At 41.4% G+C, this 17,257-nt stretch overlaps 1 protein-coding gene across 1 annotated transcript in view; it reads right to left on the bottom strand.

Annotated features, from left to right (window-relative positions):
- Nucleotides 1-8,683, bottom strand: part of LOC135479746 (sodium- and chloride-dependent taurine transporter-like) — an 18,793-nt gene extending 10,110 nt beyond the window's left edge. The window contains exons 1-5 of the mRNA XM_064759650.1: nt 8,629-8,683; nt 7,304-7,572; nt 6,235-6,432; nt 5,099-5,202; nt 4,248-4,372 (exon numbers count right to left, since the gene is read on the bottom strand). Of these exons, the coding sequence (XP_064615720.1) occupies nt 4,248-4,372; nt 5,099-5,202; nt 6,235-6,432; nt 7,304-7,572; nt 8,629-8,683 (751 nt within the window). The remainder of the gene's footprint in view (nt 1-4,247; nt 4,373-5,098; nt 5,203-6,234; nt 6,433-7,303; nt 7,573-8,628) is intronic.
- Nucleotides 8,684-17,257: the final 8,574 nt, after the last annotated feature.

Genomic DNA, 17,257 nt, shown 5'->3' with positions numbered 1-17,257 from the left:
CAGAATCTAGATCACAGTCCGCGATCTCACTGGTCAGCTGGGACTCGAGTTATCGCAGTAAAACTAACAGAATCTGGATACGTGTGGTCAACTGGGACCAGAGTTGCCACAGTAAAAACTAATAGAATCTAGATCACAGTCCGCGATCTCACTGGTCAACTGGGACCCGAGTTGTCACAGTAAAAGTTACATAATCTAGATCACAGTCCGCGATCTCACTGGTCAGCTGGGACTCGAGTTATCGCAGTAAAACTAACAGAATCTGGATACGTGTGGTCAACTGGGACCAGAGTTACCACAGTGAAACTAATAGAATCTAGGTCACAGTCTGCGATCTCTTTGGTCAGCTGGGACCCAAGTTATCACGGTAAAACCACAGAATCTGGGATTCACACTCTGCGATCTCACTGGTCAACCAGGAGCCGAGTCGCTATTGCTCGGCAAACAGTACCACATATGGCATCCTGAAAAAAAACAATGCATGACATTCTAAACAGTCTGATGAGTGTGTCACTGTCCAATCAAAAAAAAAAAAACAACTAGAAAACTCTAAAGAGAAGAATATAAGAAATATTCAAGAAATTTCTTTACCTCTGTTACCATAGACAGTCCAACCAGATACCAGGTAAAACACATGACCGCGGAGAAAATCTCCTTATTAGGTGATCCCCGTAATAATCTGGGAAAAACATCCGAGATGCCTATTATAAAGGCTTCACAGTGAGCAAACTGCAACAAAAAAACACATGAAAGATTCCATTAGTACGTGAAAGTCAACATTTATTTATTTCTTTACTTATTCTGTGTTTACGTTTACTTCTTTGGCATAATTTCAATAAGAAGAAGTGTTACACGTAGAAAAAGTTCCATGAAAACTGTGGATTTCTTGAACAAAATTACATTACTTTTTAGATATTTCACAAAACTTGCATGACGTTATACTTCACATTTCTTATTTTAATGGTGACTTGGGAATCTGCGAAAAAGAGAACCGACAAAGGGATTAGCTGAATATACCAATCTCTGCACTACTCAATCTCACCAAAACGAGCAATGGACTTATCACTTGCCAAGACGTTACAAAATTCGTATCAGCCTGGTATAAAAAAATATTTCGCAGGGTCCCTTGGGCGCACTCGATGTAAAGTCTGATTTCACAGTGTTCGAAAAATATTAATTCAATGTAACATAAAAGACTTATAATACACCGCCCGTCAGAAATTACCTATAGCTTTAAGACGTGTGCTTTTTGTACAAAAGAGTAAACGAAGGGCATGGTAGAATCAGAGACAAAACAGAATCCTCTCTATAGTACAGTCAGCTAAATAGAAAAAAATGAAAAGTCGATTCGGGATATAGAAACCAGCCAAAATTTCTGTGCCTCTGTTTTCAAGAAGGAGCTTGTTGTTGGCTAGACTGGGCAAGCGAGACGTTTGTGCTCTGGATGGACTAAAGTCATATTGTGACTGAGAAATCCTCCGAGAACATCACAAATACTTGCATTATAGCTAAACTACAGATCTTCATTCAAGGTACATTACAAGCGGTACAATAATTGGCGGTATCCGCCAAACGAGCGACCAATTTGCCAATGAGTTAATATGAAACTCTGACAGACGACACAAAGAAGTCTCAGTAGAAACGCATCCTATACTACATAAGTGTTCTATGAGTACACACGCACTGAAATATTTGAACGTCCTACTGAAAGAACAAAAGCGTATATTTCTTTGGACCTCTATGTCAATGGCGGAAGAACTTTTATGATTTTTCGCCATCAGAAATTGTACTTAAATGTCATATTTATGTACAAAATCCTGTGTTTCGTATGGCATTGATAAGGGTTTGGAGACTTTCAAAACTACAGGAGTTTACAAATGTGAGGAGGCGTAAGGACATTTCTTCAGAAAGCTAAAACATTTCACTTGCACGTTTATTATACATGACGGAATCTAATCTACATACTTACAATTTTTTCACAATCTTTTCAATTTCAAAGAAATCATTGTTTTACTTGAAAAAATTACATGGTAAACGAACTACGCATTTAGCATGACTGTATACTCTGATTTTTTCTTCACACTGGTAGTGTTTTTACCCATGCCCAAATGAATACAGTCCCAATAAGACAGGTATATGCACACCAAGCACGCAGTCCCACTTAAAATGTCAATAATACCACACTTATAACAGACAATTTATTGGAACATTAACTTGAAAGCGAAAGCGTTTCAATTTAACTTTAAATTTATACAATATATTCTTCCCAAGTGTGTTCTAAGCACTCCACATTCGTTTCAAAACACTATTTTTTATGACCAGGGACAATATAGCTAGTTCATAAATGCTAGTGACAGGACACAATTTGTTTTAACTTAATTACAAAGTTCAGCAAAGTAAAAATGGCAAAAGGCGAGGGATTCCGCTTATTTATTCATTAATGTCACCCGCATTCAGTTAAATAAATGCTGTTTTATTTCAATCTACGTCGTCATACTACCACAGACCGACAGCATGAATGCATGACAGTATAATAAACGAATGACACCAGCTGAAGCATATTTTGGAACACCGGCGGGGATTTTTGTCCAAGTATGAAAGTGCCAAATTGTTCGTTTTCTTTAAGAATTTGTCTTCACCATCTGTTTTTTCCTTATTTTCTTGGTACAAGAAAAACTGTTTACCGCAAGTTAGTGCGTCAGCCTATGGTAAGCTGACTCACGACAAGGTTTAACTACACATAATCTATCTATCTCATCTATTTTTAATCTTATCCCTCTGACATGGTGTATATGAAGAAAATGTGAATCGACCACATTAGTAGCACTGATCAGAATAATTGATCAGTTTCAGTCAAACGTATGGATTGCGAGGATGCGCCTATACGATAATGTAGACTAACGGTCCAATACGTCAAACAGCACATTGCAGTGTATCAATCGTTAAAATGTAATGCTGGAGTCAAGACACACTCCAAACAAAAAAGTTATGCGATTTCAAACGTGCACTCGATTAAACACTTATTCTCCCTCTTTTTTTTATTTTTTATTTCGTTTTATTTTTTATTTTCATTGTTCTATACATGTATTACATCCCCATATTGAGGGGGGTTCATCAATATGAACGAAATATCGTCCCTTTACAGACTAATGTCACGTGGTCGTGTAAAATGATTAATCCGCAAAATAGCGGGCACTATAAAATACCTGACTGTCAATATCAACAAATATTAGGGTCAGGAAAAAGAGGACGGACCACAGAGGCGCTACCGGCATCTGTGACATAGCTTCGGGGTAGGCGACGAAGGCTAAACCCGGACCTGTATGACATATATTTGAAAAAAAGAAGTGTTGGTTAACAAGGTCATTGTGACAACGTTACATTGTTACACTGCACGTATTGGGGAAAACGGGGTCTCGATGCTGTAGTCAGTGTGTTTTGAAGAAACCATCCCTCACCGCTATATACATGAAAGGGTTTCTGCCAATGAGCAGATAAATATTTGCATATGAAATACATCTTTCCATCGCCGGTACCTATATGTGGTTTTACATTGAAAACTGTTTTTGCACGAGTTATAAGAAGATCTCTCTGTTTATTGTCAACGATTCTCAATCAAGTTTTTCATGTTACGTATGAAAATTGTGAGATTTGCAGAAACCTTGCATTGGAAAGAATAAGGATTTATCAAAGTCATGCATTGGGCAATATTTTTGGAGTGAGAAGAATTGTTTATTTACAGAAAGACTTACAGCAAGATTTGCGATTTGTAGAAATCTTGCATTGGAAAGAATTAGGATTTAAGTCATGAATTGGGCAAGATTTTGGAGTTTGAAGAACTGTTATTTACAGAAAGACTTACAGCAAGATTTGCGATTTGTAGAAATCTTTCAATGGAAGGACATCGCATTGCCAGATTGTTGCATTGGGAAGATTTGGGATTTGCCGAAACCTTGCATTGGTACGGGTTTGGCATTGGTCAAAATGCGTGTCATTTTGGATTATTTGGAGTTCAAATATGAAACTTTATAGGCTTTTTTCTGTTGGATTATAACAAAAACTACGGCCATTAAAAGAAATATTTCACTAGAAAGATTAACCAGTATCTTCAGTGAAAACTGAAATTGATCGAGTCCGTTTTTCCGGAATAGGTGCAGCTTTACAGTATAAAAAGAAGGCTATTTACCGCGGAAAACATCCGTTACAATTCAAAAACTGAAGAAGTATGAGATTAAAGGAAAACCTACCCGAGCCTGCCACCTCGCTGATGGATAGAGACTGTTGTGTCGCCATGAATCCCAACACTGAGAAGATGACAAAACCGAAGAGGAAACTCGTGAAGGTGTTCAGCCCAACGAAAATCAACAGGTGTCTGCAAATGAAAACATCACAGAATAATTAACATATATGGGGAAAAGACGGTAGCTGCAATTTTACCTCTGTCGAGATCACTTCCATGTATAACGTAAGGATGACGTTTTCCATCACATCACAAGCAGGATAAACATCACTATACTACACTTATTCAACGTAATTATTTCAATTACAATTAAGACATACACCCAATGATAAACGACATCCAATTTAAGGTCTTGGAAATGTACAGGGGTGAGTTGAGGTGGAGTCACACCTCCCAAAGGCCATGTGGACAGACATCTGCATTCAGGTGTTATAAGCACATGCTCGAGCGAGTTGTGATGGAATGTGTTACAGTTACCCAGAACGGTGTAGACAGACACCTGTATTCAGGTGTTATAAGCACTTATCTGAGGGAGTTGTGATGGAATGTGTTACAGCTGCCCAGAACGGTGTAGACAGACACCTGTATTCAGGTGTTATAAGCACTTATCTGAGGGAGTTGTGATGGAATGTGTTACAGTTACCCAGAACGGTGTAGACAGACACCTGTATTCAGGTGTTATAAGCACTTATCTGAGGGAGTTGTGATGGAATGTGTTACAGCTCCGAAGAGCCACGTGTACAGACATCTGCATTCAGGTGTTATAAGTATTTAACTGAGGGAGTTGTGTTGGAATGTGTTACAGCTGCGAAGAGCCATGTGTAGAGACATCTGCATTCAGGTGTTATAGGCACTTACCTGAGGGAGTTGTGATGGAATGTGTTACAGCTGGCCAGAGCCGTATGAATAGACACTCCCACAGTGTACGAGTAAAACACTTGGATTCCAGCCTCAAGACAAACCTACGAACACATGTGTGCAAGAGATGTAAGTAAAGCCAGATGCTTTGTTCTTCATCCTGTCCTCTATCAGTGAGGCCGCAGGTTCGAATCCAGCTCTCAGTAGTTTGGCTGCGGCTTTAAATCAAGAATTTTCTCTCGCATTTGGACATTTACTGCGAGCATTCCAACTCCCTCTATCACAAAACTGACGGCGATCGTATTTGTTGAGTACAATGTTAAGAAAACCGATCCAATTGATAAATTAATAGCCTAATTTATTCTTCATGTCCTCTTATACTGTCATGCTTTACTGTACACGAAAATCCATTTTAACAAGCACACGACTATTTATACCACAAATGTTCTACAGCGTTATTTCCACACAAATAGTAAGCCTAAATAAAAACTGTCAGCCGTTTTACATCGCAAGTGAAATACTATATCCTAATCCTAATATTTGTGGATCTACATGTAGTTTCCAAATTATAAACCATAATATTTTAGAAGAAACTGAGAATATGTACCTGATCCAGGCCTGAATAACAAGCCTTGTTATAAAGATGTGTCCACTATTATTTGCAACGTTTTCCCTTCATTGGCAGGTAGGCCCTATTTGACCAAAAAGCAATGTAACAAAGGCATTGCTGATGTGCTACAAGTCACCTCGCTTTACGTTTCACCAACTAGTAATTTTGCCACTGAAAGCATCATACTTTGATATCACACTTTAAAAAACTGATAGGAATGCTGTTGGATACAGACTCACTGAAGCCAGTTCATCGATAAAAAAAACCCTTAGGAATAAACTGATTTATTCCACAACTAAACAGAATCTAACAAATGAAACAGGATCCATAATTAAAATAATGATACGCAATATTTTTGCGGCATCTATCGGAATATTACTAATTACAAAAGAATTCCGATATCCGTGGCAATATTTTTGCATCTTCTTCTCCAAAATGACCATAAGTAAATAAATCAAATAAATATTTAAAAATGGCATTAAACAAGAATCAAATAGTCATCGTTACATTGGCTTGATCACGTTACCTGAGCTTTGCCAAGTTTGGACCAATCCGGAAGAAGGAAGAAACGGATTCCTTCAAACGCGCCATCTAACAGAACACCCTCTTTTGAGCTCTTCCCAAAAAACACGATCGAAAAGAGAGGCCACAAAAGGTTAAATTCCACGAACTCGTACTTTTGTACTTTTGCCTTTCGTTTTGATTTCGCAGAGCGCATGATAAACTGGAAGGCGAAAGGTCAAAAATACGAAATTCCACAAAACTTCGCCTTTTTGCACTTCTGCTTCCGTTTTAAATTCCTAGTACGCCAGGCCAACAGGAAAGTGTGAAATTTCATTAAACCTCGTACTTTTGTTTCGCGCTTTCGCCTTTTTTTTCTTGTCTAGACAACAATCGGTAGAAAGGACGATAGCACGCATGCTACCGCTACCGGCTTCCATAATTTAGGCACGCTCAAAGATCTTGTCTAAGACATTCCACCAGGTACAAGACATGCCAGCAGATTAACTTAGCGCAGCGCAATAACCCAGGAGTCTCACCAAAGGGATCTGTGAGTTCGAGTCCGGCTTATGCTGGCTTCATCTCTGGCCAGACGTGGGAAAATCTGCCAGTAACTTACGGTAGATCTTGGGTTTTCCCCGGGCTGTGCCCGATTTCCTCCCACCATAATGCTCGCGCCGTCGTATAAGTGAAATATTCTTGAGTACGGCGTACAACACTTGTCAAATAAATAATTAAAAAGTATGGTCAGCAGGTCAAAAACATTACTTGAAACAACATACATTTTTACAGCAGAAAAAACTGAAAGCATGGCTTCAAAATTACTCTTAGTATTATCCACAGAATAACATTCACCGGCCTGCATGAGGGAAACATCTGCGCAATATGTCTGCTCATAAAAAGCACTTCCGCTTACAATTAGAGTAAACTAAAGTAACAAATATTTTTGTTTTTACTTTCTATTGATCTGCCGCACTCTAATGAGAAACACAATGACTATAAAACCCATTTATCCTTTCCTGTAACTCCATTGTAACAGGAAGTGATTGATTACCGTATACCTACTCCCAGAATTCCGTGGCTGCGTCCATGACCTGGTGAGTGATGTTGGAGCTGTTCGAAGCGACCACGGCGTCGTATCCCAGAAGTCCTGGTGCAGACGAGCTGAGCAGCCTGGTGACATTCACGCTCCGGTTTTGTCCGCGGTGTTCCCGGCAGTGTACCGTGTTCCACTCGTTCCCACAGTGAGACCACGGCAACACCGTGGTGAAAGAGGAGAAGAGATAGTACAAGATCCATGCCATAATCACGTTGTAGTAACACTGACCGTAGATGATTAGTAGCGTCACGGCACAGCCAACACCTACAGCACACAGAACAAACAACAACAACACTCTAAAGTGTGCAACACGAAATCGAGAGGACATTTGTCACGTTTTCTTTCAAAAGTTCGTCTCGTGACAGAAAGCTTTGGTTTTATACTACATGTATACCTTTGAAATTGTCTTGTTTAGTTTGCCATAATTTTGTTTTCTCGTTTGCAAGTGTTAGCATTAGCGAATCTAGAGTTAATGGGGTGAGGGTTGGGGCGGGGGCAGACAATCCCCTGGCCCCAGAACTGTTTTCCTAGGTTACATGATTGTAAATAAAAGAGGTGAACAGTTACTTTTATTATCAAATTTTCCTTTCTTTCCTTGAAAATGCAAATAATATTGTACCACAGTTCCTCCATTGAAAATGTTCGCTCAAATAATAATCTACTTGGTGGAATGTGCACAAGACATTTCGTGAGGAGTGACAGTCATTTTCTAAAGTTTTCAGACTAGAAACAGCAAAAACGTAATATGCAATATCCTGGGTATTTCTTGGGCTTTTTGATGTCCGTTTACAAAGCTAAAATCTGGTTAATGGTTTCCTTTGAACGAATGTTGAATGTCGCTAAAGAAGCCGCGTGCTTGCCAAGCCTACAGAGAGGATTTTCATAGTTCTTCTCCAAACGAGATGAAGACAAATTTCACTGAATGCCCCAGTTCGTATGTACGAATAAGCACATGTGTGTCTTGAGAGTAGGCTAGGTTTCCAGTTTAAAACCGCTTTAAGTTGAAAAGTTGAAACTCGCCATTATTCATTTTCAGAAGTCCAATATATAGGTTAAACATGCGCAATTTGGGCAGTTGGGTCCAATATTGTTTTAGATAGAGCTGAAAACTTTTTGTCAAGTGATGTTACCAAGGTAACATCACTCTTTTACATAGAGAAACGGTACAAGCTGCATATGGAGGTATGGCATGGTACCATGGCAAGTTAGGGGATATATATTTTTGAGGTTGGAGTTGACTAATTTACTACATAATTAGTAAGGAAAAGCAATGCACTCATGTAAACTATGCCGTGTCAGAGGGCACTCCTAAAAACTCGCCTTTTATGTCAGAGAGTGACACCAAGGGGGTGGTAACCTTCATCAGTGTGCCCATATTAGCACATTTAACAGTCGGTGACTCACTCATGTAGAATCATGTTGATGTCCAGGAATATGATCCTAAGCGAGTGCAAGCTGACACACGCTCAACACTACTTTTAATGTATATCAGATAGACTTATACAGGACCATTCATTATACTGAAAAAAAACCCCCATAAAACCACAGATGGTTCCAAAGTGCCATGGTGACTTTCTCCCGCTCAGCGTACACACATATATCATGTGGGTTATTATATGCTGTATACTTACTGAACTGTGATATGCATACGTATACTCATGTTTTTTTTATTATTTCTGAATGAACAAATAAACAATCATCTACCGTAAAACTATTTACAAAAATATACTGACAGCTGGAAAGGAATTTGGCTCCATTTTTTGTTGGTCATGTAAATAAAATTCTTTTAAATCTGTTGAATGCGGATGTTACTGTATCCTTTGTTATAGCGCAAATGTTGTTAACAAGTCGTTGACAATAGCTCCTATACCCAACGGCTCTGAAGACTGACAACAAATATACTATGCCGATCTTATCGTCTCTCTTTCATGATATATTTTTACTGGTTTTTTAATTGTACATTACTCCTACTATCAGACAAATACCCGTTTAACAGAGTTGTATTTTTTTCTCTCCCTCGTTCACGAGCATTATTTCAACATGAGTAACGTCATCATCAATGCGCGTGCACTCAAAGTGGTTCTGTACGAATAATGACCCAGAAGGCCGCAGACCCCTTATTCTGGATATTGTCGTCACGTCAGCTAAATTAAAAAGCAGACCATATAGAATAGAGTCAAAGACCGTAGCCTTTATCGAGAGAGGATAATTATAATTGAGAAAACAACAACAACGACGATTAAACGAATACCTTGAAAGAGAGGACAGATTTTCCATGCAAAAACTGAGTCTCGAGACATGAATTGCCCGAGACCGGCTTCCAGAAAGGCCACAGGTATGCCGATGACCAGTACAGCGAACAGGTACGGGATGAGAAACACACTTGAGAAGAAAAACCAAACAGTTAACCAGGGTTTCCGTGGCTCAGTTGGTTAGCGCGCTAGCATAATGACTCAGGAGACTCTCACCAATGCGGTCACTGTGAGTTTAAGTCCAGCTCATGCTGGCTTTCATTCTGGCCGTACGTGGCAAGTTTAGAGACAAACGGATAGAGAGGCGCCTAACATTAAACAATCAGCAAATGAAATACAGGCACCTTACTCAAAACAGAATTTATATTACAGCCAGACAGGCACCTTTACTCAAACAGACGCTATTTTACAGCCAGACAAGCACCATTACTCACAGAAGCTATTTTGCAGCCAGGCAGGCACCTAAAATAAAACAGTAAGCAAACTCAGAGATAGATAAATGCCTAAAATATTTATTTATTTGATTGATGTTTTACGCAGTACTGCAAAATTTTTCATATACGGCGGCGGACCAGCATTATTGCAGGGCGAAACAGCAACAGCGGGGGGGGGGGGGGGGGTCTACTTTCTGCGTTCAGGCGGGAACCCTAACGTTTTACATGGGCGTGTTCTTCCCGTGAAGACTCATGCCATGAGATTTATGATTTCCAATTTGAAACGCCCGATGCGAATTCTGATTGGTCAGATCCGGTCTTGCAAAGGCAGATTATCCAATGAAATATTCCTAATGCATCTAATTTTAGTAGTATAGAGAATGGGGGTTCTGGACCACTTTTTTGTGGAAAGCCCTCCGAGCCCCACAGGACCTCCCAGTATAGAGAATGTGGGTTCTGAACCACTTTTTTGGGAAGCCCCGAGCCCCACAGGACTTCCCAGCACCAGTTCAGCACCAGTTCAGGAACACAACTTAGGGCACTCGCCACCCCCCTGGAGGGCCCCCAACCCCAAGTCACTCTCCATTGGCACCCTCTGCTATACTCCACTATACTATTAGTGGGGGTTCAGGACCACTTTTATGTGGGAAGCCCCCCGAGCCCCACAGGACCTCCCAGCACCAGTTCAGGAGCACGCCTTAGGGCACCTGGAGGGCCCCAGTCCTCTTCATTGGTACCCCCCCACCCCCAGCCTCAGACCAACACGGTGTCCATGTAGCGAAGCTATAACACTACTTTGTTACTGAGTAACTGTAGTATAGCCGCGGCGTTCATACAGGAACACTTGATGTGCGCTGCTACTAGAGAAATGCAGTACAATGTATATACCTACAGCATGAAGGGTCAAAACACATACCAGTGGCTGGTTACCGGTTCTACAGAGCTTTGTGGCAAGAGATGTTTGGGGGATCATGGCAAGATTCACCTCGCCGGCCTGAGACGATGTCCCGGCACACAGGCATGCATGGTGTGTGGCAAGGGTGTTAAAAATCGATTTCAGCTGTGCCAGGACTGTGGTTACAATAAAGCCCGGATGTGCGCCTGGCAAAGGAGTCACAGGGCTTTCATGGCTGAATTTCACAGGCTAGCGGCTATCGAAATTGCCATTTAGATAGATGCTATCGGATAAGTATACCAGTCCGAAAGCATATCGGATAAGTATACTAATCCGAAAGCATAACCGCTATAGATGCATAGAGTTTATAGTTTATACTACTATATACTACTATATACTACTGTACCTACTGGCTGAGATGGCTGAAGATCCGACTCTCACTGATGTGGTACAAAGCATTCTAGATGAGCCAGTCCCGGAAGCAGTGAAGGGGAGATTGCTCTCCCCACTCCTTCCTAAGAAATATCGACCTTCTGCACCCCCTCGCTTGAAAAAGGAGAGGAAAAGGAAGGTCTTGCTGGAGGAATTTGACCCCCTTGCACCCAAACTCAAAGCCCTGAGATCTGTGGAGCAGTACCAGGATGAGATAATAGGGGTGTTTACCAAGAAAGAAGAAAAGACCGACGAACTGGTGTTCAGGCAGACTCCATGGGTAATCGGTAAGTTTCTACGAGGATGGCAAATGGATGTGCCTAATGGGCATCGGCTGGGTGCAGACCCTAGAGCCTTCCTGGAAGGTGCACACCCCCAGATCAGTAAAAAGATCGAAGAAGAAATTCAAAGCCTTCCGGGTGTGAAGTTCCAACTCGCTCTAAAGGTCAGGCTCCAAAACCCTGGGCCGGATGGAATAGCTGAAGAGCTCATAGATCCTGTTCCTACGTCATAAGCAAGAGGTCCTCCTGCAGAGGAGTGAAATCGATCAGGCTTTCCCCCGGATCCAAGAGATTTTGGAAAAATGGACTCGTAGAGGCTCTGGGTGGGTCGTCGATTGGGTGGAAACATTCTTGCTGGATATCGCCAGGTACCAGCCACGGAGAGGAGCGTCCTACATCCCACTCCCAGCAGAAGTGAAGAGCGAAAAGGTCGTTGTCAACGTGAAAAACAAGGATGACCATTGCCTCCGATGGGCTCTTCGGACCGCGTTGTTCCCGGCTGCGGTTCACATGGATAGGCCCACAAAATATCCAATTGTGGATGGCCTAAACTTGGCAGGGATATATGCCCCTTCGCCAGTCTCACAGATCCAAAAATTCGAGAAACAGAACAACCTAGCCATCACTGTCTTCGGGTGGGACAAAGGCGTCATCATCCACCACCTGAGCAAGCAGCCTGGGGACATGCGCAGGATCAATCTGTTGTTGATTGAGAAGGCGGGCAAATTCCACTACACCTGGATCAAGAACCTCAACTGCCTCCTCTACGACCAGAGCAAGCATCGGGAACGGGAGCACTTCTGTGAGCGCTGCCTGCATGGCTACTCTAGGGAGGGCTTGCTGGAGGCTCACAAGTCAGATTGTCATGGAATCGGACAAACGGCAATTCGAGTGGAGATGCCAGAGGACGGCAAGAACAAGCTGGCTCAACAAACAGCTCCCAACCCCTTACAACCCCTTACCGGCTTTATTTCTTATTTGTATAATTTCTTACATACCTTTGTCTTCGGGAGTTAGTGTTAAACGTTGTTGCGGAAATGGATCTTGCGATTATCAACTTGGAACACCCTTTACGGACTGCGAATGGTATAGGAATGTCGGACTTGACGCTTATATTCATAACCTGTGCATGCCCCGATTCTGCTGGTGGTTTTTGACCCCGAGGCAAGGCCTCTGCACAATTATACCCATAACTATGAACTACAAAAGTATGCATAGGACTAACGCTGGGAATAGTGGTGCATGTTCCCAGGGCGAGTCAATAAATGAATCGTTTGCACTAAGACCCATTTCCATCCAAATACCGGATATATTTGAGAGCATTAAACATGGTATTTCCACCAAACCGTGCTCTATCCATCTGAACGATTGTTTGACATTGAATTCCCAAAGCAAATATTTAACTATTTCCAAATGTGGACATACCAATTGTCTTACATGTCCATCATTTGATACATTCGCCACTTTTATTTCCTCACTGACTGGTAAATGCTATTCTGTTACGTATTAAGTCCTACGATAACTTAAGTTGTATTGCGTCCAATTGTATTTACTTCGTAACATGCAAGAAGTGTGGTCAGCAGTATGGTGGGAAGACCACCCAGAAACTACATTTACGGGTGAACGGGCATCGTAAGTCCGTGCGCAAGAAACAATTGCTAATAGACAAGCATTTCTCTGCCTCCGACCATGACTCGGACCATTTCAGCTTTCAAATAATAGAATCGGTATATCCATCAACAAATGAGACTGATGTTGAATTTGAACGTAAAATCCGTGACCGTGAGCTTTTCTGGATGCTAGATATTGGTTCAGTCTTCTCATATGGGTTGAATGATAACGTTACGGGAATCGACAATGTAACATCTAGCCAACCATATGACTCCATCGTAACAAATTTATTCAAATATCATAAACGTAGACCTCGCAGTCATGGCAGGAGGAAGTTCAACAGAAACATGATTTACAAACACGTTACAGTTAGCTATTTAGTAGGATTGTCGTATGACACCAATAGCATGCATGTTCTACGCACAGTATTATATGCACTGCCATTGAACTTGCTAAAACAGGTCGTTCAAGAGGTATCCAGTAACATACACAATTTTATTGTTCCACCTCACCTTGTACGTCTGTGTCAAGACATGTCGTATTTTCGATTGTATCGCCCTGTAACTACAATTGAAACTCAACACGATCGACTCTTTCTGAAGATAAAGTATTTAGACAATGGCCTTGATTTAATTAACCTACCACGCATCTTTAATGAACCGGATGTTCGTAGTGCTGTGCCTAATTATTTTAATATCCAAGAGCCACCTTGCATATCCTATGAGTATACAAAGCCTATCGCTTCCAAAAATTTTCAATTATTCCCAGGCCATCAAGGAGTTCGATTTGGCGACGTATACTTCTGGCGGCTATAACTGTAAATGTGAATCATCAGTTTTTACCTACGACAAATGTAAACATGTCCTGACTGGTGACCTTAATATTATTAAGAATCATGATCTAAGGAATCTCTTTGTGAGGGGTCCTAAGTATAGAGAAAAGAGTAATGTCAACATTCGATCGAACAAAAAAAATATCATCTCGGCACTTGAGGAGTATGTTAAAAAATGGTCAATACGGGAGAAAGTGGATTCTTCGGTACTTAACGATTGGCTTGAGATTGTCAAAAAGAAAGTTAGTTTAACTATACACCGTCTAGACATTGATGCTCTACCTAAAGTTAAACAGGTTCTGAAGGATCCCACTGTGCAAGAAACACTCGCTGACCTTCATAGTAAATTTGTCATCACTGTAGCAGACAAGGCGCCTAATAATGTCATCTTTATTTGCAAGAATTATTATTATCAAATTCTTGTTCAAGAGCTATGTGCATCTACAACGACATCCACGTATTCTGCTACTACATGTACTCTGGGGGAACTATTTATTAAACACAAAACCTTTCTTAAAGAAAGGCGCATAAATATACTTACCCGTCACACAGAAATACCACAACTTTACTGGATTCCTAAATGCATAAATCCCCATACAAGGCTCGATTTATTGCAGGTTCAAGAAGCTGTACCACCAAACTCTTGTCAACCCTACTTACGACAGCGTTACAAGAAGTAAAGTCATTTTGGAATAAGTATTGTTGTGCCATAACAAAAAATTCAGGTGTCAACTGCATGTGGATTCTTAACAACTCCAAACGTCTTACAGAAGAACTCCATGCTCATATGCATATACCGTACAAAGACGTATCCACATGGGATTTCTCTACTCTCTATACTACGATTCCTCACAAAGATCTTATTGAAAGAATATCGTCGTTAATTTTCTTGGTATTTACTAAAACAGGTCACCGTTACATCAACGTCAGAAGCAATAAGGCTTTCTTTAGTTCTACTATTTATAAAGGTTACCACTCATGGGATGTTACATTATTTATTGAATTACTTGAATTTCTCATTAATTACATCTATGTGAAATTCGGAGATACCATTTACCAACAGTGCATATGTATTCCAATGGGTACCAATTGTGCGCCTCTTTTGGCAGACCTATACCTGTTTTCATATGAATACGACCATTGGCAGAAATTACTTAAAAGTAATATCTTTAAAGCTCGATTCTTTTCATTTACCAAGCGGTATATTGATGATCTACTGGCGTTAAATAATCCCCATATTGCTGAAGCGGTGAAGGAAATCGATCCGCCTTCATTGGATTTAAAGGAGACAACAGATAGTCCTGATGGTACATCTTATTTGGATCTATATCTCTACAAAGACGGACAAGGTCTCCTTTCACGCCGCCTTTACGACAAAATGGATAATTTCAATTTTGATATTGAAAATTATCCTTATTTAGATAGCAATATACCAAAGGGTCCTGCATATGGCGTATACATATCTCGCCTTGTAGCATTTGTCAGATCTTGCGTTAATTGTGATGACTTTAATCTGCGTCACAAGTTGCTAGTTCAAAAACTAGTGTATCAAGGATACTCCATCAAACGCCTTCATTCTAAGTTTCTCAAATTTTACAATGAATATAGCACTCTCGTTGGCAGGTCTCTGGCGATCTGCATTGTGATCAACTACATAGACGGCGCTGTTATCCCTATGTACATATCTATCACATACATGGTATTTAACAACATAGATGGCGCTGGTTGCCCAGTGTAACCGTCTATCTTGTATGTCATGTGTAACATCATAGATGGCGCCTCTTGTAGCATGAGATCTTTACATATTAACGGGAAAGACGTAATCGTCCGTTACTTTTGAATCATAATCTGATCGGTTAACGTCTGTAACGCTCGTCATTTTCAAACTGTATCTAATACCGCTTAACTTGGGGCTTGGGGCCGTAAAGGTAGCCATGCTAATTACATCAGCATGATGCCATTATGAACAGTTGCAATGAAAGCGCGACTCAGATACTTGTTTAGCTGTTATTTGACATGGAACTCATTCACGGACTACGAATTTGAACTTTGATATGGAATTCATGCCTGGAATATTCATTGTCTGCCCAGCATCATTGAAAACTGATGACCGCTTTTCTCTTGTGTGTTACCGGCTTTATTTCTTATTTGTATAATTTCTTACATACCTTTGTCTTCGGGAGTTAGTGTTAAACGTAGTTGTGGAAATGGATCTTGCGATTATCGACTTGGAACGCCCTTTACAGACTACGAATGGTATAGGAATGTCGGACTTGACGCTTATATTTATCCACAACACGCGGGGCTATGACTCCCACCTCTTAATACAGACCATAAGCAAGGTGGAGAACCGCATCTCTTGCATCCCCAACGACACGGAAAAGTACATCTCCTTCTCTCTTGGGCAGCTCCGCTTCATCGACAGCGCCCAATTCCTGCTGGCCTCTCTTGACAGACTGATAGCGGCCAACAAACCTGAGGCATTTCAGATAACAGCACGGTATGAGCCAGCCGTAGAAAAACGTAAGCTACTCAATGGCAATGTCGTCTTCCCCTATGAGTATATGGACTTCTGGGAGCGCTTCCAAGAGTCTCCCGTCCAAAGAAGCCTTCTACAGTAAGCTCAGTGGCTCGGACATCAGCGACGAGGACTACATCCATTCTTAACAGGTATGGAAGGTCTTTGACCGCACCAACCTTGGAGACTACAGTGACCTCTACTGTCGCACAGACGTGCTCCTGTTGGCTGATGTGTTTGAGGCATTCCGGAAGACTTGCCTGCAGCAGTAGAGTTTGGATCCAGCTCACTACTACACAAGCCCTCATCTCTCATGGGATGCACTGCTCAAGAAGACCAGGGTAGAGCTGGAGCTGCTGACAAATTATGACCAGCATCTCTTCTTTGAGAAGGGTATGCGGGGAGGCATCTCCATGGTGTCGAAGCGCCACGCCAGGGCAAACAACCCCAGTGGGGGGGGGCCATGATCCAGAGAAGACAAATAGCCACATCCTCTACCTTGATGCGAACGATCTGTATAGGTGGGCCATGTCCCAAGCTCTGCCAACTGGCGGATTTAGGTGGGTAGAAGATTGCGAGCAGCTGGCCAAAATCATTGCAGTACATCCAGCAGACGACCCAGAGGGCTTCATCCTCGAGGAGGACCTGGAGTACCCAATAGACCTACACGGTGCCCGCAATGGGTATCCTCTGG

The sequence above is a fragment of the Liolophura sinensis genome, chromosome 12 (genome assembly GCF_032854445.1).
Source record: "Liolophura sinensis isolate JHLJ2023 chromosome 12, CUHK_Ljap_v2, whole genome shotgun sequence".
NCBI lineage: Eukaryota > Metazoa > Mollusca > Polyplacophora > Chitonida > Chitonidae > Liolophura > Liolophura sinensis.
The sequence above is the reverse complement of the archived record's forward strand: the minus strand, read 5'-3'. Positions and strand labels throughout refer to the sequence as shown.